The sequence below is a fragment of the Solea senegalensis genome, linkage group LG9 (genome assembly GCF_019176455.1).
Source record: "Solea senegalensis isolate Sse05_10M linkage group LG9, IFAPA_SoseM_1, whole genome shotgun sequence".
Taxonomy (NCBI): domain Eukaryota; kingdom Metazoa; phylum Chordata; class Actinopteri; order Pleuronectiformes; family Soleidae; genus Solea; species Solea senegalensis.
This window is the reverse complement of record NC_058029.1, coordinates 19,978,049-20,002,487: the sequence shown is the minus strand read 5'-3', so window position 1 is coordinate 20,002,487 and position 24,439 is coordinate 19,978,049. Positions and strand designations below refer to the sequence as shown.

General features: G+C 39.0%; 2 protein-coding genes across 2 annotated transcripts; both read right to left on the bottom strand.

Annotated features, from left to right (window-relative positions):
• Nucleotides 1-42: 42 nt before the first annotated feature.
• LOC122774353 (meiotic recombination protein REC8 homolog) lies at nt 43-8,546 on the bottom strand. The gene is made up of 17 exons (XM_044033510.1): nt 8,308-8,546; nt 7,319-7,387; nt 7,089-7,231; nt 6,935-7,010; nt 6,737-6,857; nt 6,525-6,633; nt 4,646-4,713; nt 4,469-4,547; nt 4,253-4,364; nt 3,981-4,158; nt 3,383-3,578; nt 2,776-2,957; nt 2,646-2,679; nt 2,279-2,354; nt 1,697-1,762; nt 1,483-1,586; nt 43-421 (listed from the first exon to the last, which is right to left on the bottom strand). The coding sequence occupies exons 1-17, from the start codon at nt 8,361-8,363 to the stop codon at nt 345-347; spliced, it is 1,746 nt and encodes a 581-aa protein (XP_043889445.1). The 5' UTR covers nt 8,364-8,546; the 3' UTR covers nt 43-344.
• Nucleotides 8,547-8,891: 345 nt separating this feature from the next.
• On the bottom strand, nt 8,892-24,439 carry LOC122774888 (histone-lysine N-methyltransferase SETDB1-B-like). The gene is given in 26 exon segments (XM_044034480.1): nt 8,892-9,188; nt 9,844-9,932; nt 10,021-10,277; nt 10,366-10,484; nt 10,599-10,618; nt 10,842-10,972; nt 12,156-12,326; nt 12,469-12,693; nt 14,242-14,411; nt 14,499-14,615; nt 14,692-14,782; nt 14,890-15,151; nt 15,259-15,550; nt 15,677-15,790; nt 16,497-16,634; nt 16,636-16,834; nt 17,015-17,144; nt 19,042-19,232; nt 19,395-19,468; nt 19,632-19,833; nt 19,962-20,132; nt 20,224-20,350; nt 20,670-20,713; nt 20,801-20,967; nt 21,881-22,084; nt 24,336-24,439. Coding segments are annotated over 26 exon segments (3,840 nt in total). The 5' UTR covers nt 24,353-24,439; the 3' UTR covers nt 8,892-9,070.

Sequence of the window (24,439 nt, the reverse complement as noted above, 5' to 3'; positions counted from 1 at the left end):
CATGCCTTTCAACAAACACAGAAGAGCACTGAAGAGAGAAAGAACTCTTATAAAACTTTTATTTTTCCATACATGTTCAGAGGAACACAGTTACCTGAACAACATGAGTACATTAATAAGAGTATAAAAACAATACAACAATAAAAAACAGTTGAAACATTCATATGCAGATTATTAGTCAAATTTGCAACAGGTACAGTGATGTAAATTCATGCCAACTTTTATAAAAACAGTTGTATACAACAGTGTTCAATGTCAAACATGTTAACAAGATGCAGAAGACCATTGAAGTGGGAATGTGGGGAACGTGTGCTCGTCACAAAATCACTTGCACGTCTTCATCATCAGAGTCCAGGTAAAATCAATATGTCGCCATAAGGCTCGTCCTGCTTCACACGAAGCGTCCTGGCCGACACATTTTCTGCACATAAGACACCAACATTCGTATGATCAATATCTTATAAATAACCGACGTGATGATAAAAGAAAATAGAAAAATCTGCATACGTGAAAGAAAAAGCTAAATAAAACTATTTCTTCATGTGTTACACGTGTGCTTTTAATCAGGACTGGACTTTAATTAAAATAAAAGGAAAATATTTACATTTCCATTATTTGTATTACTGTATACTTCAGAGGGATTTTCTCATTTGTTTGAATAGTTTATATTAATATAATTACTGAAGCGAAAAGCTTCAAATGTATTGTTTAATATTTTGATTTAAGGACATAAGGTAAAGAAGGCTACTTTCTCACACAGAACCATAATGTTGTTATTTTCTTCTGTTTTAGTTTAGTTCTGTTATTTTTGTGATGTTTCAAAGGTTCAATATGCCTTTATATTATTCTTGCCCTTTACTTACACCTTTTCTAAAGCTTTTTCTTTTAATTTATCTGAATAAAAAAGTCATTCATCCATTCACTTTAGTTGCTTTTCTTTATAACAACCTTGTAAAGTACAAAAAGCTTTCGTCCATTTTGAAACCTCAACATTTGCAATTTGACATTTTGCAACCGGATCACCTGCAACCCGGCTCCTATTGGACAATCCAGCTGTCAATCACACTGGTCCTCTCATATGTGCCGTACTGAATCATCTATTTTCTTCTAAATAGAAACATAATTTTTAAAATTGTTATCATATTCTACTGAAGAAGACCTGAAACTAGCAACTGAGGCAACTTCTTGTTCCTACGGTTTCTCCTAATTAATCATCTTACTTCTCAGATGTATCTTGTGACCGCATAGATGAAACTAAGGACATTTACGTCCACCTGCCGTATGTAAAAATATCAGACCCACACATTAACCACATTGTGCTGGAAAAGTGTATCTGATTATGTTTAAATTGCAATTCAGGTCTGTTTCGTCACTGAAAACACACTGATTTAAAAGTGTCCCCAGGTTCTGACGCTGCAACAGTAACACAGCTACAACATGAGTGATGAGACGATTCAATGTGAGCTGAAACTGATACTTTACCCAGCAGCCCCTGAAAAGCAGTGCTGACAGTTTTGCGGTCAACATCCGGCGGCAGGAGAGAGTGAAAAAGCACAGGTGCCGATTCACTGTCCGACGGAAACAACCTGGACACACGCAACAACACACAAGCTCACAGTTGTGTTCTTATCTGGAAAAACTGTCAACAAGCACATTTTCCACTGGTTAATAATAATGATGCTTTCTTTGTAGTTACATAGGAAACTCATCCTCCACTTCTGGGATGTCCTGCATCACGGACAAAGACTTGGATACAATGGGCCTGCCAACACACACACACAATTACTATTGTTATTATTAATATTGTTATTAATAATAAAATACTTAATTAAAAATAAAATTAAATAAAAAAATAAATATATATATATATATACATATACATATACATGTATACAGTATATACTAACAAAATAGCTGGGTGCAGGAGCAGTGGGCAGCACTTGTCTGCTCATCACTCAAAAGTTTGGAGATAGGCCTACGACATGGAACTTTGTGGAGGTTTTCAACTTAGTTTTTAACTATATCATGAACTCTTGGTTTCTAACTCTGAATTGAATCCTTGAACTTTAGTGATTTTAATTTGATGAAGAGTTTGTTGGATGAGGAATTGTTCTTATGAACAGCTCTTTTTTTGCTCGATGAAGATTGGATCTCTGTTGGTTTAGTATGCGTTTCCCACCCCGACACACACACGCATGCACACACTCACACACACACGCGCAAGCACAAACATGACTGCCCTCATACACTTGACTTCATACATGTCTTTGTTGCTTACCCTTCTCTGTCTGAAGTAAACACTGGCGAGATTTCTCGAGATAACTCCTTTTGGTCAGAGCCATCCAGCATCAGGCCTACACACACACACACACACACACACGAACACACTTGAGTACATTGCAATGGCATATATTCATTCCCTGGAGTCTTGCTACAACCTTCAACTACAAGCGACACATGCCAAACCCCAACCTCCAACCTCCAACCTGACCCCTGTGAACGCCCCATCCACTTTTGCTTGTGCTAAATGCAACTGCAGTACAAACACAGTGAGGACAACTATTTCACCCCTTCATTTAAACACAAACAGGCTGCCCTCAGTGGGAAATGTTATTATATTAGCACAGTCTTATGGTTGTATTTACCTGAAAACTCGGAATCTGTCAAATCTCTCGGGACCTGCATTCACACACAGGCATAATATAAGTGTTGTTTTTTAATGTTGTGTCAGATATCCTCACCACCAGCACACAATTCAACAAAACTCTTTCACACCTCTCTGGGGCTGCGTTCTCGTCTCTCCTCTTCTTTTTCAGCCGCCTCGACCATTTCGCGCTCTCTTTCCTTTTCAGAGTCCGTGGACTCGGGTCCTCGCTCCCCAACCGTCAGGTCCGAGTCAGCGACAGATGTGACAGTTGCTGCCCGTTGCCATAGAGACAGCACCTCTTCAGGCAAGACTGCAGAGGAAAGAAATTGCTTGATGGTTCATTGTTGAAAAGGTTACAGCACTTGTCAAGTGCTTTAGTCAAAATTGACACATTACCATTGTTATTTAAAATGCCGTACAATTGTTTAACTTATTGTCTAACTTATTTCATCAGTTTTGTTGTTTCCTGTCCGTTTGTCTTTAAACTAATTAAAAAGTAATAAGACTGAGAAGAATATATTTAGAATACATTTTAAATTTGGTGCAACTAGGTTGTGTTTTACTGATTATGGGTCAGAATTAGAGAATGTAGTAGTCCATTATAACTCTAGATAGATATCTACTATAGTGTGTATATATATTGTATGATTATAATTGCAAATAGTTTAAAATGTCAGAGTGAAAAGCACCAATAAACATCAACAACTTCATCTTTTCCACACGTGTGTTACTGACAGGTGCATGGGTTGTTCAACAGTTCAGCAGGAGAGTGAGTTCTCTGCGCTGAAGGTGGAATGAGATGCACGGGTCTCGTCTCAGTCAGTGGGTCGTCAATCTGCTGCTGCAGCATCTCCTGAGGGAGCTGTGTCTCTGGGTCAAAGAAGATCAGCTGCCTCTTCCTTCTCCTCCTCACCTCTGGAGGGGACACTTCCTGGGTACGGGAGAAGTGTGAGGGGTGAATTTTTCTGTCCAGTAGTGACTTCACAATGTACACTGTGCTTTAGATCTTTGGATTTCAAAATCATGAAATAATATCTGTTTTGTGTCAGTAGAGCGATGAGAATAAGTACGGAGGTCCCCCAGGGGTCCCCCTTCTGCTTTCCCTCACAATAACCCTTGCGTACCCTCATAATAACATTTATGTAATAATAGACATGTTTTCAGTGAGTCCCAAGCTGGTTCTCAGAGATGGCAGCGTGCGTGGCTAAGTCTGTGCTGACAATGTATCAAAACCAAATCATAAGAACTAACTCTTTATTGGCTTATGAAACATTTATTATGTCTTCATAAGTCAGTATTCTGTCTCTTGAACAACATCCACAGAAGCATGTACCTCTAACTCTAGGCGGCGTGTTTCCTGTTGCCTCACTGCAGGAGGTGGTGAGGGGAGGACAGGCAGAGAGACGGGGGTGACTTGGTCTGGAAATGGCACTGGCTTCTCAACTGACACACCAGGCACTTCCTGAGGCAACAGCATGGCTTCTTCACTAGGGAGTATGTCGGGCTGTAATCTAATGCACAGGTAGACCGACACAGTCAGTGGATTTGTGTGCGTACGTGTGTGTGTTCACGTTCCATGTTTACAGGTGTGTCCGTTTCATTTACTCAGCTGTGGATCCAGTGATTTCCTTGGCTGTCTCTCTCTCCCGATATACACCTCTTTCTATCTCCCTCTCTTGCTGTCCTGGTGTCACCACTTTTCTCACCACGTCGACATCTGTTAGAAAGGTTTAAACAAATAAAAAAATAATAATCTATCCTTTTGCTTCAAAACCCCTTTTTTTCTCTTGGGAGAAATTATCTCCTTCTTTCTTAACCCACCTTCTGGAAAATGATCTGTTTGAGCCATGAGCAGGTCAAGCACATCTGAAAGCTGATCCACCAGTTCCACGCCCTCAAACTACCAAGATGAAAGAAAGAGGAATGCAAGTGTGGATCTGTACGATATTTGATATAAAAATGTACATGTCTTCACATGTGCTTCTTTGACAAGTATACCTCTGCAGTGGGGATAGTGACAGGCTCCGTCTCTCTGAGAGTGATGCTGTCTGGTGATGCAGTTATGCCTGAGAAAAATAATAGATCACATTGATAAAAAAAAGACACTTTAAATGATTTCACGCTGCACAATCTGTTGGTGCTGGCAGGAGAGGATACAGCTAATCAAGCTGCAATTAAAGTGCTCTCTGCTGCTGAGTGAAGTGCAGTAGCACAACACATCCTGACATGGAGGCATCAGCCTTGGCCAATTAGGAGGATGCTGTTGACGCAAGCCTGCTCTGCCCTGACCTGCAAAGGCTTCTCCTTTCTCTGTATTTCTGTCAGGATTTGCACACAATCTCAGAATGTCATCTATTTGTGTATCTATCTGTGACCTGTTGGTATGTATCTGTATATTACTGCACACAGCCCGACACACTGTGCCTTTATGGAAATTAATTCATAAATTAATTAAGTCTCCCATAATGACAAAATGAACACAGGGTCTTGTATATTGTCTTTTAATAAATGAAGATGCTTCAGTTTGTGTTGTAGTTGTATATCTACAGAAAGTCACCTTTGTTAAAGCTGTTGTGGATAACTTTTAAAAATAATGTAATGTCCGTTACATTCAAACCATTGTGATATGAGTTCTCTAAGTGCTGATCAGTTCCACAGATCTCTCTCTTCAAACACCCTGTGTTTCTCAGTATTGGGGTATTTAGATTTTCCCATACATTCCCACGCTACACACAGGAAGTGATTTGTTTTATGTCAAACAGGAAAGCTAGGAAAGGGAGATTTTGCAAACAGGTTGGAGTATAAAACAAAGAAGCTCACGTAAAAGTATCATGAAGTAAATTGAACCCCTAGTATTTCATAATGTTTTTATCTGGTACATTTTGCGCCGTTTCATAAGGGGGATTTATTTAATTTTACTTAGTTTTCATTTATTATATAATTACTTCTATTTTTTTGTAATATTTGGTACTTTCTTTCTTGTAACTGTATATCCCTTAATCTGGCATGGGGCAACTGTGTAGCTCCAGGATTAATAAAGTATTCTGATTCTGCTTCTATTGCTCAACAGAGCTTGTTTTCAGGTGAAGGACACAGCATACAAAGAATGTTACATTGTTACAAAGACCAAACTGAGGCAGAGTAATATCATTGTCAACAAAAAAAGTTACGCACTGCAGCTATAACTTGTCATTATTTTATTAAATAATAAAATAATACTGATACAGAAGACTGTAGACATCTGTAGTATCATCATAGTAGACTATTATCCTGCACATCTGAACAACAAATCACTGCTTGTTATTTCAAACCCCTTAGGACAAAAGGTGCAGATGTTTCATGAACTAAGTTTTTAATGTAGACAAAGTAACACATTGAAAAAGGTTGTATCTAAAAAAAAAGGCTCAACTTAAGATAGCAAATGGTCTGTATTAGTTTTATTTTGACATATTACTGCTGTAATTGTGTGTGTATGTGTGTGTGAATAATGAAACAATATCTCATTGACCTATTTCAAATATTGTAAGTGAATATTACCAAGAACTTGATAATAGCAAAAGAACAACACTGGCACTATTTTGTGGTCCTAACAGCTTTACATTAACTTTGAATGACAACAATTATGCGTTACATACGACTGAGTTTATATGGTTTAAATAAACATAAGGAGAAAGTCAGCAACAATGGAACAAATTCAGCTATTTCGTAATTTAGCTTATTTGTAAAACTTAATAACTTTTATCATTTATCATTTACAGTAAGTAGCTATAGGAGTTATTTTTGCTTCCACACATTTCTTTTTGTTGACTGCTGCAATAAGCAGTGCCCTAAAGAGATCAGTATTATCATGTCATTAGAGCAAATCATGTCATCCTACCTTTTTCTACCGCCACAGAATCACTTGGGCTGGTTATTCCAAGATGTTCAGGAAAGGCTGCCCCTGCATACGTATCATCCATCTGAGAGACACAGTGCAGGAAAGTCATCTATTCTACGACAGTACAATTATTTAGACTGTTTACAGCTTTATCTCCACTTATATATTTCTGCAACGTTTTAGTTTTCTGTCATTATTTTAGCATTTGACACCTGCATCAGTGTAGTGGGACTCGGCATAATATCCTGCATGCTCATCACGCCAAATAAAGGGTCCTGAGCGCCTTCTGTCTCCTCCAGTAGAGACAGAGCATCTGGGAGCATCAGAGCTTGTCTGATAGACAGCAAGAAAAATCACAGTTAGTTTGTGTTTTCAAAAGGCAAAATAAAATGTTAAACACTTGATCTCACCTGGTGGGATCATCCAGGTCAATATTCTGTGATGCCATCCGTTTCAACAGCTGCCCCACAATGGTATGAATCTCCTCTAAAAGAAAAACAAAACCAGGGTCAAGAACGAGCACACTTGGCATGTTTTTCCAGCAGTGTAGTGATTAGTTCTTACCCAGGAGAATAGCACACTGGCGGTGGAAAACCATGATGACACCATACTGGAGTTGTGAGGACAGGTAGAGTGAGAAGCGAGGCTGTGGCAGACCAGGTCGAGGTGGTGGAACCCGCTCCAGCACGTACTGCATAAGATCCTCACTGGACAGGACATTTGTTAGTTGTAACTGGATTACATATGAATCACCCAGTTATAAACCCGGAAAACAACAACAAAAAAGAACTTACCATGTGTTTTGGACATTCACTTTTAAGAAATCCCTGCGGGGAACTCGGATACCTTTTGTAGCAACCAGCCTGAAAAAGGAACAGCGGTTTATATCATATTTTATTAATCAGCCTACAAAAGCTACAGGGGGATAAAATGTATGAGACATTCCTGCTACTGTTACTGCTATCAGCTGTCTGTTACCTTGGAGGGATTGTACCTACAATTTATACTGAATCTGTCTGTAAGTTGTTTTGGAGACACAATCTTTAGAGATGCATTAGGCCACGAAAGAAACACTGAGCTGTTTCTAAAATGCATAGAAAAAGGGCAATCCAACACATTAAAGATACACTATCAATAAAGATCACTTCATTGTCATCGTCAGGGAAAACGTTCTCATTACAAAAGTTATGAGAAAAAACATCGAAAAAATAAATCTTCTTTCCCTCAGTGATTTTCTGTTGAAGAATGTGTTCATTTATAATGCCACTCGTCACATCATTGGCAGACATTGCAGTTGTGTTTTTAAAATGACCTGGCTGGAAAAGCAGCAAATCTTATTATAACGTTTTTGGTGAAAGAATAAGCTAATGTCGCTGTTTTATGACACTTTTTTTATTACTGTGTGAAGCTAAAGTTTCTGTTAAAAGGTGGAAAAGCAGAGTCTTCATTTGCAGGCTATGGTTTAAATGTGGAGCAATATCATTAAAAATCTTTTTTTTTTAAACGAAAAAAAACCCCACTCTAAATAAAGCAAATGTAATGAACACATTACAGCTTATGTTAGCATTTGTATTTATTACAATGGTATTAGCCAATTATTCTAAAGTTATTTAACTATTTTAAAGTTGCCCCGGAATTTAAGAGGTTAGAATCATTCACATGATAGGTGAAGATATTTTTTTACAGAAAAATAAATGAAGAAATATAGTTAGCATCCCAGCGTCCTAACCTGAAGGCTAAAAACTAAACGACTTTAAAAAGATCACATTAAATATCTACTCACCAGATTGTGGAGAAACATCCAGAATGACGGTTTAAAACTGCGGGGTAGTAAAACATTTTCACTAAATGCGGGAGAAAATCGATACCAAAGACTTTTAAATGATCGATGATCGAATAATTCTCCAGCCGAGAAAATTTGATCCAGGGTTTGATTGATGTTACTCTGGACCCGCAGATTGGTCAGTGCCACAGTGACGTCACCACAAAAATAAGTGATTCTGAATTTTACCCTAGTTACCCAGCAGTGCTACATTTGAGATTAGAAAATAAAGTTATATCACTTAGACAACAAATATATACATCATTAACATAAAAATTGAGTCATTTTTGTTAACTTCAAACTTAAATTACATTAAAACAAATGTTTTACAACTGAAACATAATTGTACATTACATAGATATCAACACTAGGAAAAAACAGTATATATGTATATATATATATACTATATATATACATACATACATATATTCATTTTTCATTATATTGTAATTATGTTCCTACAATAATCCAAGTAGTTAACACTGAAATCATTTCATTTATCTTTTTATGGCCTGTGTTACTACACAAAATAGCAGACACTTTGGTTTGCTGAAGAAAACTGAATTTTATTCAGGGGTAAATATGACAAGGATAAGATAAATCTGAATGCCTGTTGATAAAAAAAAGAAAAGAAAAAAACACAGCTGTAATAAAATCCATAATTAAACTTAAAAAAAACACAAAGTTACACTCAAATGCAGGATGAGGAGGAGTGTAGTCCAGATCACAGCAGTCTGCCTCTGCACTCAGTGGATCCACAGCAGCAGAGCAGTACTTTACCCTCCACACTGCCCACCTCATAGTTGTAATCCCATGTCAGTTCTGTGCCGGCCCGGATCCGCCTACACAAGGACACACACAAGCAAGTGAGAGCAGGAATGACAAGAGCTTCAACTACCGACACAATGAGCTCCTGAAGGCTTCAAAAAAAACTTCTGATTCTTACAGTGACATCTTGATCACTTACCAATTGGTTTAATCCCCTACTCCCTTTTCATTTAATGGTTTGGGCAGGTTGGATTATACCTCTAGTACATTTAATATTCGTATCAATGCTTTCCTGCGTACCACAATCTAAGCAATGCCACCCTGAGGACACAACAGCATTAAATCAAATCAAATAAATATATGTGTGCTTGTAGAAACCAAAATTGTAATGGGGAACCTTCATTACATTCCTTACAATCATTTTAGGACACCATGATATATTTTATTTAATAAAAGTCCAACTACCCAAAAGATACTTAAAGAACAACTCAGTCAGTTGGGGGGAAAAAATTATCTTTTTTGTGTGGCATTTCTGGTGTTCCTTTCCTTCACCAATTTGTGAATGGAGTGAAATTGCTCTCTTAAAAATGTCCAGTTTTAAAAACCCACTTTTAATTACCCAACTATATCAACTGTCACTTGAGACACAGACTCAGAGCACTAGCAACACTTTGGAGGCTCATTTAAATTTAAAGCTTCAGTGATGACAAATTAGCATTAAAAACTCACTTGCTGGCAAAGAATGCCACCCAGGGGAATCGCAAATCATGAGTGTCCACAAACACATTCTGGACAAAAAGGTTTGGACTACAGCTGTGCTGTAACACGGAGAGCAGAGATTTCCAAGTTACACATCAATACATGAGGCACTCTATTCAATGGGCTCATATTGCAAGTAATCCTTACATTGAGGTACCGTCCTAGGTTTCCTTCCAACTTGGCATCAATGATGTAGCAAGACTCTTCGCCATCAAAGAATTGTCGCGTGTTTTTGGGAGTGTTGTCTCCGCCTCCTCCGGTGTGTCCCTGCTGCCCTGATTTTCCTCCCTGACGCCCCGGACCTCCTCCACCTCCAGGTGCACCTGTCTTTACCATCATACTATGGCTGGTCTTCAGAGCGATGCCGCGAGTAGATTTAACCGCTACCTGCTTCTTAGTAACACCTGAGCAAAAAGGGAAATAATTAAATAATTCAATTTGGGAAATGCATTATTGTGGTGGTGTGATTCCAACATAAATTCAACTATTTACCTGGGGTGACTTTTTCTTTCTCTTTGTTGTCATCAGATCCAGAGCTGATGGTCTGAACATCGTCACTGTCAGACAGAGTCATCACATCCTGCTTCTTCCCTGTTTCTGGCTTCACTTGACTGGAAGAAACATGAAAAAATCTTTGAACAAAAAGCTTATATTATTCATCACAAAACAAGAAATATTGTATATTAAAATAATTTTTTTTATTTCCAAACCCAAATACAACACACCCTTTGTGGTCTCCAGATTCCTGTGATGGAAAACAGAATGGGAAAAATTATGGATCATTAATCAAGACTATCACACAATAAAATCTGCTAAAAATAAAACATCAAACCACGGATATTTATGATTAGAGTCCTGGAGAGGTTTAAGATGATACTTTAAGGTGAGACACTGCAAATTATCCTAACAAGGCTGTGAACACAGAGCTCTGTTACATGAAAGTCTCCCTTTATGTTATCTTCACAAACCTTCTTCAGCCCCTGGCTCGTTAACCAGGAAGCTACTTTGCTTTTCCCTGTCTCCTCTGGCATGGACGGTGGCTTCTGTTCATTGGTTCCCTTGACTGATGCACTCAATCCATCTTTACTGTCTTGACTCCCTATGGCAGAAAGATTTAGGTGAATGAATATTGTTAAAAACAAATCCATCTTTGGACATAGATAATGAATGCAGAAGAGAAAAATACAGCTTTTTAAAAGGCTCGGAAAGGAGAAAATCTTAATCATTTTGCTTGTAATTGGATAGGTATGTCAGAGAAAGACTCCAAAAGCAAACCAAAAAAGTCCTCAAAAAGAGTGCACTTAAAATACTATTCTACGTTACAAAAAAGCAAATGTAACCTAAACAAAAATAATCCCAAAATAAATTAATAATCTTTTTGTATTAATAGTGAAAGCTCCAGTGCAGAACATCTATCACCCCCTGTGGACCTCTGAGTAATTACCAAAACACTGCAGTCCTGAGTTGACCTAGTTTTGCTCCCTCGCCCCTCCTCAGTCACACATAAAGGAGCAGACAGACACACAGTGAGAGAGTGAGGGAGAGAGGGAGAGAGAGAGAGAGAGAGAGAGACAGGCAGATGCAGACACATAGTCGCACATCTTCAATATCGGATGATCACATTTGTGAGAAGCTGAAATAGGGATCGTGATAAAAAGTCCAGGTTTATTTTTAGCAGTAGAATCCACTTGTGAGACATTCCATGCAGGCTTTAAGGTGTTTTCAATCACTGTGCTGCTGTTTGAAGCTGTCTCACTTCACTCGCACTATGTGCTTCTTCTGCCTCACCAGCTCAGTTGTGATGTTAAAATGTGCCACTATGTTTAAGTGCAGCATGAAAATGTCACCACAAAACCAAAAAAAACAACTATCTTAAGAAACACAGAGTCATGTAGAGCTGATAGTGTCAGTCAGCATTGTGTGAACTAAATCGGCAGTGGTTTAAATGTAATAGATATTGGTTTGTAATTAAAGGTTACAAACTACAGCTTTAGTTGTCCAACATTACCGATAAATATATGATAAACACAGGAGCTCCTGGATACATAAATAGGTGATGGTTTTGTTTTACTAAATGAAAATGAATAACCCAGCAGTACAGTCAGTTTCTGTTCTACTAGGATGTACTCCAGTAAAAGAAAAGTCTTTCATCCAGCAGTGATGGAGTTTATCACCATTTACGTTTATCAAACACACTTTTGACCACATAAAATCTTATATAGTGAATACAGATTGTCTTGTACTGCTTTGAATAAAATCTCCCAGAGATTACCCCGGCTCACCTTCCTTATTGCTCTTGACCTGACCACGCGTTGTGTAACTCCTCCACACAGAGCTGGGGTTGAAGTAGTTGTCCTTAACAAACGTGTCATCTGAACTGTCACTGTCATCTTCGCTCTTGGAGTCTTTGTCATCCCCGTCGTTGCTGTTTTCTGATGAACTTGAGCTTTGGGCTGTGACAAAAAAAAAATCAAATACGTATGAATTATCATGTGCAGAGGGAAGATAACTGCCGTGGTCCAAAAAACAACAACAGCAATAAAGACTTTGAGAATCTGCCTGGGTCCACAACAGAACTTGTGGATTTGGACTCACCCTTTGTGGGCTGTCGCGCTGCAGGATTAGTTGATGCTAAAGCAGATGGTTTGACCTTCATCCTGGACATGTCCACACCGCTTCCCTCACTGTCCGAACAGTGAGCCTCGCTCTCATAGCCCTCCTTGAAGTTTTCCACACTCTCAATATGATCCAGATTGGCAAAATATTCGTCACCCATTTCAAGTCCCTCTCTGTCTGCAAAGTCATCTGTCAGGATTTTACCTGGTACGTGAGAAAAAAGAGAAGGAATTAGGGTCCGTCCACAAGCAGCGTCTTTTGCTTTTTAAAATACATTTTCAAGGGAGACACACATCAGGTAAGAGGTTTCAATAAATCTTTAGATACTCAGGCCAAAGGCGAAGGTCATAATTGGACGTTGTTCACAATAGGATAAGCTTTGAACATCTGAATCAGTTGGTATAGGAAAGGATTTACGCAGACACACATTTTTTCTTCTTTTGTCCACACACAAATCAAACAGCCATGCTGTGGTGAGGCACTGGTAAAATATTGCCTTTTTTTTTCATTTATGAATTCACAGCAACTTCATATTTGATACTCCCAGGTTTTGTTTGCTTAATAACAATGGCTGCAACAGAAGCCCATCCAAGCACCTTGGTTACAAACATTTCTGGCTACTTCCAGATGTTTTTCAAGTGTTTTTAGGCCCAGCATGTAAACTAAGTCATTAAAGGGGACATATTATGTAAATTCAACGTTTTAATCATTTTAATACTTATATTTGGGACTCTGGAGGCACTACCAGTCGCCAAAGTGTGGAAAAAGAATACTCAGTCCTTTACAGTTCGGCTGTGTTCAGCTTGATCCTTGTGTCGGAGATCTCCCGAGCACAGACTCAGTCTGATACAGTCACATACAGTGGCGATCAGCGGTCCTGTCCCTAAGTCTTTTTAACTGATTTACAGTTCGGCACTGTTCGGCTTGATCCTTGTGTCGGACGTCTCTTCCTGTAATGGCACTTTTGCTGTTTTCCGCGCACGCTGCCATGTTGATATTGTCAGAGAACTAGTGGAGGGAGGGGGAGAGGAATGGAGCGGAGGGAACATGAGCTGAGTGAGTGCAGTAAAAAGGACAAATCAGAAACCCCCTGGAAGAAGTGGGTGTGTGTTTGCCTGTGTCTCATTTGCATATAAAGGGACCAGGCACAAAACCGGGCGTTCCAAAAGGGGCGGTTTTGGCAGGGTTATTGAACTGCTATGATGCTTCATCCTTATGGTATTTTGACCAAAGCATGTCACAGACATGTTCATTAGGACACCAGGGAACTATTTTAACTTGGAGAATTAGGGTATAATATGTCTCCTTTAGGGCCACACGGTGGTGTAGTGGTTAGCACTCTCACATGGCAGCGAGAAGACCCGGGTTTGAGCCCCGGTTGGAACAAGGGCCTTTCTGCATGGAGTTTGCATGTTCTCCCCGTGTGTGCGTGGGTTCTCTCCGGGTACTCCGGCTTCCTCCCACAGTCCAAAAACATGCAATGTGGGGATTAGGTAAATTGGACACTCTAAATTGACCATAGGAGTGAGTGTGAGAGTGAATGGTTGTTTGTCTCTAGTTGTGTGTGGCCCTGCGATGGACTGGCGAACTGTCCAGGGTGTACCCTGCCTATCGCCCGATGTAGCTGAGATTGGCACAGCACCCCCCGCGACCCTCCAGTGGAGGATAAAGTGGTAGATGATGACTGACTGATGTCTCCTTTAAATAAAGTAATTTACTGTCACCCGTCACCAAAACAATTGCTTTCCTCACCAGCATAGATGCAGACAAAAGAGCCCTTGGCCACATCATCCAGACATCGGATGCCCCAGCCTTTGTTTTGGGTCTTAAAGAGCTGGAGACGCACCTGCAGGCCGTGCTGAACAAGCCGATTAGTGCACATCTCAGCACAACATTTGCACCGCTTATTACACTCGTAAATGCTGAAAGAGAAGAGATACAAGGGATCAAAATTTGCAATTTACGTTTATACTGGGTTGTAAAAGGTTATGTGTGTTTAAATGTCTGACCCTGTAGGCAGGCATTCCTCCAATCGTTTGTATGAATATCCAGCATTCACGTTGACCTGTGCCCCGGGTGTACAAGCTGTAGCCTGAAGGGTCAGCTGGTGGCAGGAACATTTGGACCTGTGAAGAGACAAAGGCAAGACTTCAGAATACAGGAGGAAATCTGAAAAATGATGAGGAGTGACAATTCACTGACTTGTCTTGACAACCATCGGTGCAATCACACCCAACCAGGAAGTCTGCACCGGTGTTGATGTACACTCCATCTTCAGGGATACGTTCTTTACCTAGAGGAGAGCAGCATTTATTGTAACTGTAAAACTGGAAAGACAACAAATCTATAATAGAATTGCAATGAATTGCTTCTTTATCATCATTTCAGTGTTCATCTTACTGTAGGCTACTTTAGGAGGTGGAGTGGAATCAATTTCATTGACGCAGGAAAGAGAAATGTCTTCTTTTCCACCAGTGATGTCTGGAATGTAATAAAATGGCCTCTGTGGCTGGAAGGGACGATCCACGAGTACGTAGGGATCCAGACAGAACATCTCTAAGAATATAAAGTCACAGAGTGTCTGGAAGAGGTAGGTTTGGATCTCTGCCATGTTACGCAGACAAAGCCCACACGGAGCCTTGTAAATCACGTGGAAGAACATCTGAAATGTGGACATGTAAAAGACAAGTTGTGCAATTTGGCTTTCAGAGTTAACTACAAGAAAAGCCAGATTCCCGGCATATATTTCATCTTGGTGTTCATGTGTACCTTGCGGTTTACTTTGCGTCGTCCTATCATTCGTCTGAAGTCATACAGTAAAGGCATGAGGAGTGGGTTCTTTCCACTGTGCATGTCTGATTTTGCAGGCCGGATACGTTTCAGACAGGCAGGCTGACACGTGTGGGCCATGTAGAAGATGCGATCTGTCGGGGCCCGATATGAGGGCTGTTGTGGGATGGAGGCCATCACTTGGGTCAAAGGAGGAGGTGCAGGGGCCAGTGTTGGCTGTGGTCTCTGATACGATTGTGTGAAAGTATTTGGGGGATTCATCGTTCTTCCACTATGAATATATGAACACAAGACAAAGAGAGACAGACCAGTTTCATTTACAAACATCTTGTCTAAGAAGAGAACACTTGTGTCATAAGCTGTAGGTTTATTATCTCATACAATAAGGTGTACTCACCCAGGCAGGCTAGTAGGACTGGACGAAAGAGACTGCAGTACTTTGGAGGCATGTGTGCCTCCCACCCCAGGGACAAATGGAGAAGTACTCTTCTTCGCCATCTGATGTTTATTGCTTGAAGACAACAAGAAGAGAAACACATTTAATAGCCGATGTCTCCACTTATGTCCGATAAAATCACCAAGGTTTAAAGGTGCACATATCAATATACACTATTTCCACATGTTAAAGGCTTGTTGTGCAGTAGGAAAGTTGTCATCAAAGCCCACAGAGTCTCATAACATCACCAAGGTTTTCCCTCATTTCTGATGTTTAACTGCTTTGCAATTTAAAATGGGATTTGATGAAAATTAGCAGAATTTAAGATAAATTAACAATACATTTAGTCTAAATGAAAGCTGACATAGTTTAAAGTTTTTTCAAACTTCATATGGTCACAACTGTATACATCATTGTTAGTTAGCACGCAGGCAAAAGCATCAGTTAATGTAGGTGTGAATGGTTGTCACTTGATAAGCCATTAAGATGACTGTATATATTCTTTTAAAAATGTAAGATGCAAAAAAAGTAAATATCTTCAATATCTGATAATATTGACATCAATTTAAAATGGTAGCATTTGTGTCAGTAAAAAAAATAATCATAGCAACATTCTCTCCAGTCTTGCAAGGGGGATCATTGTTAAGGGATTTATTTAGGAAGGGTCAGTTTTGATATTTTTTAAAAATGAGGATAAGGCTTTATCTTGGCCAAGAGAAAATGTTACTTAAAGAGAGCATTTAAAACCTTTAAATAAAGTGGCAAGCATAGCATCACTCACTCAACACGTAGCGGCAGAGGGGTTTGCTGGATTTGCTGGGTTTGCTGGGTTTGAAGGGTTTGAAGTGTTTGAAGGGTTTGTTGGATTTGCAGGGTTTGCTGGGTTTGTTGGATTTGCTGGGTTTGTTGGGTTTGTTGGATTTCGCTGGATTTGCAGGGTTTGCTGGATTTGCTGGGCTTGTGGACGCTGCAGCTGCTGTAGCTGCTGCTGCTGCTGTTGTTGTTGTTGGGGTATTTGTAAGGTTGGACTCAGTGTAGCCGGCGGTGATTTGACAGGAGAGGCTCCAATGAGTCCATCACTGGTGTACTGAACCACTGGCCCTTTACTCCTCAATGCTCCTGGAAATTAATATAAAGAAAGGATGCAAAATTAAATTACGTTGACATTGTATGAACAGCAGGCCTCTTGGATAGATGCATTTTTGAAATGTCCAAAACCAAACTTAGTGACTAAAATCCGGTCACTTAGTGACTATAGCAACTTAAAAACAAATTAACCATGCAAATTCTGTGTGTTACCCATATTAGGACGTGTTCTCTGCTGGCCAGCCAGCTTCTTTTCGTGAGTGTTGGCTGTAGTCATCTTCAGGTTGAACATTGGCTCTAACCTGGTGGACCCTCTATAGATCCACTCACTCCTCTTATCATCCTAATCAAACAACAAATGTTACATGGAGTCATCATCGAGTCACAAGGAAAAGTATGTGAACCTAGGGCTGTGCATGAATTAGAACTTGTGTTTCAATTACGATTCTGGCCCCAAACCATTACAAAAACAAAATAATCAAAACAAAAACAATTATTACAAAAAGGGGGCTTTTATTCTGAAAATAACACTTTTAACGAAACTGTGTCTGACTTCCTGTCCCGCTAGTCATCTGGTGGCAAAATAAAACACAGACATTCAATGTAAAGATAGTGCACAATGATGTGCTTCCCAACCTCAGTTTCCCATGAGTTTAGAAATATCTTCATTCTTTTTTGCTATGCGCCCACCAGTGACACTTGGTCCGAGCCTTGAAACTGCAACGGTAATTCCCCACTTTTTACTCGTAGGGGGAAGGGACCTCATTCCCAGAATATAAACAGTGTCCACCATCTTTGCTAACAGTTACGCTAACAGGACCAAGTGTCACTGATAGGCATGTAACAAAGAGAAGAATGAAGATATTTCTCAACTCAGGGGAAACTGTGGTTTGGAAGAACAATTTTTCAAAAATACTACCCCTATTCTAGTAATACAAAGCTAAATACAAACTGGTGAAGTATTCCTTTAACAAGCACAACGTGCTTAAATGAATTAAACACAAAATGGAAGCTTTTATGTTTCATCAAACATGCATGAAACATTTTCAGTGGTAGTGAAAAAAGTAAATGAGCCCCTGGACTTAGCAGCTGATTGAACTTACATTGACAACAATAACCTCAATCAAGTGCTTCTGGTAGCAGTCTAATAGATCTGTACTGTACTGTTCAGGAGGAATTTTCAAAGATTCTTCCTTAGAGAACTACTTCAGGTCTCCCATGATGTCTAGTTGTCTGATGTGAACAGCTCCTTTGAAGTAATTCCACAGCATCAATATCAGGTTAAGGTCTGACTGGGTCCGTCAATAGGGCTGCAACAATTAATTATGAATCGATTACTAATTGAATTCTCTATTTCAAAAATCAATTAATCGGTTTGAGTGGGTTTTTTTTAATAATTAAAACAAGCTTTCTTAAAAGTGAATATTTTCTGGTTTCTTTGCTCCACAAAGAAATCATTAAAACTCAATAATGTTGGTTTGTGGACAAAACAAGATGTCGAGAACATCATCATGTCAAGGTTTGGGAAACATTTTTCAACATTTTCTGACATTTTATAGACTAAACAAGTATTTATTGAGAAAATAATTGTTATTTGCAGCCTCACTCAAAAAGGCATATTTATTTTGTTGAAGCATTCTGATGTGGATTTACAGTGGTTTGGGCCATTGTCTTTTTGTATCTATGGAGCTTCAGCAGGGGAACAAACACCCTGAGATTTTCTTGTAAGATTGCTTGTTGCACTTCCTTTATCCCTCGCTGATGATAAGCTGTCTAATGTTGCACATTGCATAGTGTCAAGACACTCTCTGGCAAATGTCTGGTGAGCATCAATCATTTTTTTAAGAACAGCAGGTTCCTCTGTGGTGTCCATGACGACACCTTGCTCGTTCCAGATTTTGCATATAGTGGATGCATGAACACAGGTGTTAGCCAGTTAAATTAGTTGATGAAGTATTTAGTCTAGTGGCTCACTTAGCTTTGTCCACCACCACTGTGTGAATTTAATAAAAACACGGGGGCTTTGAATAGTGTGGGTGACTGTGTCTTTGTCTGAACAACGGATCACGTTTTATTTTAATTCATGCAGAAATTCAAAAGGGTTCACTTACATTTTCTAGTCAACTATTAACCAGTACTTTCATTTAAAAATTCATGTAGATGCTGGTGATTGACACATTCTTGCCAAATGTCAGTGTTGCCAATGCATTTTTAAAAAACTAATTCTGACGCAGACATACCAGGAAGAGGATCTTGACCAAGCTGCCATCAACGTCCTCCACTTTACTCTTCCACCACGTTCCCTCCCACTCTGTCTTGATTATCTGGTTGACCTTTAGGAGCACCATCGGCCTGCTGGGATAGTCGGTGATGTACTCGTCGATGAAATCTCGACACGATGCATCCTCTATGTCTTCCCAAGTACGCTTTACTGCAAAAGCAAGAATGACCTCATCCTTTACTTACCAGAAACAGACACTTTCTTGTTAAATAATTATGACAACATGTAGCATTAATACAGCACGTTAGCACTGTACTTTATATTGTGCTTCAAGTATTATGAGAAGGTTGGAGTAGAGAAATGAGCACTCACATGGTCGGCAGACAGGGTAGAGCTCAGGTAATGTCACATATGAAGCATAGCCATCATCAAAGAATATCATAAACCTAAAACACAAGTAAAACGATATCATGTAGGTCAGATCAATTTGCTTGTAATTTGCAAAATCAGTTTGTGAGTAATGACAGGCGTATTCTTTGGTGTGAACACAATTGTTTTTGTTTTGCCAGGTTTATAAATGTAAATGACAGCTTGATAATGTCCACCTACCTCATACGGTTCTTATTGTTGGGCATCTCTGCTACTATTCCAGCATAGAGCCACACCAGACTGCCATCCTTGTACTTGGCGACTACACGTGCTCCAACATACAAACTCTCCAGTGTGGGATTATAGTCAAAAGCCACATGATTTCCAGACAGCAGACTCTTTCCTTTGTCAAACTTCACTTTATATTTGAATAAACCATTTCCTGAATAAGGACAGACAAAGAGCAGTTTCAGTGACAGAACAGAGACATTTTAACTATGTTCAGCTAATAAAAATGAAATATATGAAATGCCTAACATCATTTTAAAGGTTGATGTTCTAGTTACACACCGATGGGGTTAATAGCTACAAGGGTGCCTCTGTGCCACGTCTTGGTGCGTTTCTTTCCCAGAATGCTCATCCCAATGCGAAGCTCACCCTCCGCTACATTTGGCTTGGGTTGGCTCATGGATTGAGAAGCAACCTGTGATACGAACACTGCAGGCACTGAACCCTGAACACCTGTGGGGAGGACAAGCCACACACTTTTACTATTAAATATAAAATGCTTCCATAAAAGGCTAGTGTATGTGATGGGTTTGTGTGTGCTGACCTGTCTGAGACAGAGGCTGTCCGGGGGATCGGAGCAAAGAGGTCCCCAGTGTTGGCTTGGTAACTATTTGAACCAACTTCTGCACCTGCTGAGTGGTTTTCTGCAAAGCTGCAGACGTTTCTTTTAACTGTAAGAATAAACAAACATCATCAGCATAAGTGGCATTTATGATGTCAAAGCCATAATATATATGGTTAGTACTTGAACAATAAACACTGAATAAAGCTTGTTGATTTTATTGTAATTGCTCCAATCAGTTCATTCAACCATTGGTAAATAGCGTTGTTCCTGGCCAGAGCCGCTGTTACTTGTAATTTAGTATTAAAAAGATTTTAAACTGTCAAAATATTAAGTCCAGAGCAGAGCTATTGAGGTAAACATGTGAACATATACATAGAAATGTAGTGGGCGTAAAGATCCATATCATAGTTTTCTCTCATTCTCACCATTGAATCTTTCACAGGAGTCAAAGGCTTCTTTGGAGGAACCACTAAAACATTGCAAAGAAACAAAGAGAAATGAATATCAAGTAACAGAGAATGAGAACGGCTGTTCTTAGGGAAACTGCACAACTTACAACAGCCAACAGCAATGACATCGTCATCGTCATCATCATCTATTTCTATGACCTCGGAGGACAACACCCCTCCTCCGCCCCCCTCATCCTCTGAGCTGCTCTCCCGGTAAACAAGGCCGTTCCTATAGTAGGTTGCCTTCACCAGCATCTCACATTCCAATAAAGACCTGTGGAAGAGCAACGAGAAAAAACATCAGACAATAACACTTTTTAACCATATGACCCATATGCAAACTCCTGTCATACATACACTACAACAGAAATAATCATATGGCACTTATTAGTCGTTTAGGATAAAAGCATCAGCCAAATAAATAAACGTAAATGTAATTATGCAAGATTAAAACAATGACACAGTGAATTCAAGTTGTTTCATTATCAAATAATCATTTTGTACGAACTTCAGTATAACTTTCAACCAAATACAACTAACTAACTAAAATTCTAACACTGATAATTTTGTCGATAAAATATAAGTAAACGAAAAGGCAAGGTGTTTGGATAAGAAACACAAGGGAAGTTAATTGAATATCTGTCAAACAGATACGGGTACAGCACTAGTTTATTTTAAATTATCCTAATTTCAGGACACGCTGTCAATAGTGCATACAACCATAACAAAAAGAAAATAAAAGGACCAAATATTAGTTATAGACCTATAAGATCTTAAGGCTGAAAATATAATCCACTTAGTAGGAACGCATGATATTGGACCAAAATATCAGGAGTGCTTGGGTCGATTACCGATATGGATATCTAGACGTTTTTCCAGGGATCATTTGGTATCTTCTGTTGTGAAATAATTATTATCATATTTTGCACACTCATGTCACAGCGGATGAAGATATAAATAAATAACTAAACATAAATAATAATAGTTGGAAAGGGCACCAGAATAGAAGTCAAGGAGGTAGCAGCCTACCCAGCCTACAGTCTTAGTCATTAGATATATCGTAGGATCTTGGTATGTTTGCCGGTATTTATTAAAACCAATATTGGCCAATACAAATATCATGACGATAATATCGTGCATCCCTACCATTTAGTAAATGAAAAACAATCAGGTTGATTCCAACTCACTGATTAGCATCCTTGAGCAGTGTATCTGCCATAGCCTCCTCCTTCTCTTTCTGCTCCACCAATTCCTTCAGCTCTGTAAGTTGAGCCTTTTTGTTCTGTACGATCTCACTCTTCTCCACGGTCTCCTCAATCCACTTCTTCAGCTCCTCCAAAGAAACACCCAACTCTTCCTCCAGACTGGAGTCCCAGTCCTCCACCTCCATCCTGAGGCGAAATGGACAGAAGATATGTACACATCATTTATACATTTACACACACATTTTGTCTCATATATAGCCTTGAAAATGTAATGATCATGACAAAACCAACAAGATCTGGGTTTTTTATGCACATTCCATGATTTTATTCTGACTGGCTGCACAACACTGAAACACAATCAATTTTCTTTAAAAGTGAATGTGAAAACTGTGAAATTCTTGAAACCTTGTGCAATCTCACAGCTCGACCATATACTTTTTAAATGCTAGTTCCTTGACTTCAATATGGAACACAAGCAAAATGTAAAACACATAGTGAAATCTACACTGTTCCTGTATGACATCGTTTAATGAAACTTCAGTGGTTTAATTTTCTTTGGTAGATATTTGCAATGTGTGTTTCCTTTCCCTTTGCCAAAGCATGTCTATGTAAAACCTATTTGTCTCTGTTTCTGTCTGAGTTGCAGCTTTTAAAGTGTTGGAGACTGGATTGTTCTGTGTGTTGAACAAATGTTAACATTAGCACTTTAGTTCAATAGACCGATCACATGTGTTTGTACAACGCACTATTATGTAGACATGTATGATTATGTTCTCATATGTACTTTTGTAATATTGCAAGAAAATGTATGTACTAATAATTATAGCTGTTAATTCATCATTAAAACCTGGTAAAATATCTTAAAAATTGCTTTTCACATCTGATATTTACCAATATATGTGGTACCAAATAAATTCTGAATGAGATCAAGTCGATTAACCCTTTTACTACCACGGGGATCATCGGTGACACCGCAGCGCATGTGTATTTCAAAGGGCATTTTTTGACACAATTGTTGTACAAAAAAAAACAAAAAAGCATAAATATATCTATTATTATGGTGCTAAAAGGGTTAATACTACACAGAATCAAAAATGTATTGCAAGAAAGCAATCTTTTAAGTATACAGCAACAACCATTTGTGTGAATACATGTTGCATTGATTTCTTGGATATTTAGGGCAAATGTCAAACAGGCTTGTTCATCTAACTGACACTCTGCCTCAAACAAAAGTAGTCCAGTACAATAGAGCTGCACTTAAATCAATCTTTATGAAGGTCAACATAGGACAGAAGAATTTTGAGAGCTATCACATCTCAAATCTCAAATATCTAAATTTGAGATTTTTCATTTCAGATGTTGCAATAACACAAGACATCAATATTAAGTCTATAGTCTAATGAAAAGATGAAAACTGTTTCCAACATGTTTGTATTACATTTTATTACTGGTGCAGAACACAAAACAATGAAATTGCAGGGTTTGTGGTTAGCTTATTGTATATAAATTGTCAACCGTACAGCCTTTTTAACAGTGACAGTAGGTTACATAATAAAAACACCCATTTACTATAATGCAATACAATTCATAAGAACCTTAAATCACAATCATCACACTCAAACAAGTGTGCAACTGCTCTGACACATCTATTAAACAATGTTAACAAAAACTAAAAATTAGAACATTCATTATGACAGCAGGAATAATTGAAGAACGGTTTTATTTCCCTGTTTCTGGGCTGCTGGGATTCATGTCTGCAAAACCCAGAGAGACACATACTTCATCTCCACAGATCTCCAACATTCACATGTCAATTGGAAACACCAACATTGTGTGATTACATACACATATGAGCCTCTGTAGATGATGAGGCACTGGATCACAGCATTTACAGCATCAATATAAACGTATGTGTGTGGAGATGAAGCTGGGCTGCAAGATGAAAACCTGCACCAGGTCACAGGGCTGCGAAATGTGGACAACAAACCTGAGCAACTAACAACAGACTAAATCATGCAATGTCCTGAAACTATTAAATGCATTGCCATTATCTAGTCTAAAAACGTCCAGTAAAACGGTGATGAATATTCTGGAAAATACATTGCTACCTACCAAAACAAAGGACAAGTTTGGCACCAAAATCTTGTTTAGATACCATATAATGTTTCGGGGGAAATATTATACTTAACACACCACATTGTAACAGTGAAATAATACAAATTTGGAGAAAATATGGTATCAAAAACAAATAAACTGAGGTTTGTATTTGTTGAGAGCGTGCTGGCATGTTAGCCTAGCATTAGCATGTATAATGTCTAAACCACTGACAAAGTGATGCAGGAATCTGGGGGGAAAACAAACTCAGGTAATGGTCTTGAGTTTCTCTCAAAGACAAACCAGACCACTGAAGTTTCGTTTACCAGCACGCATCACTCACCCTTCACTACTTTCCATGTCGTCGCTCGCAAATTAGCAGCAGCTAGCAGATGCTACCAGCTAGCTGCAGTGAGAGAGGCGCATGAGGAGCGCATGATTTGCTGT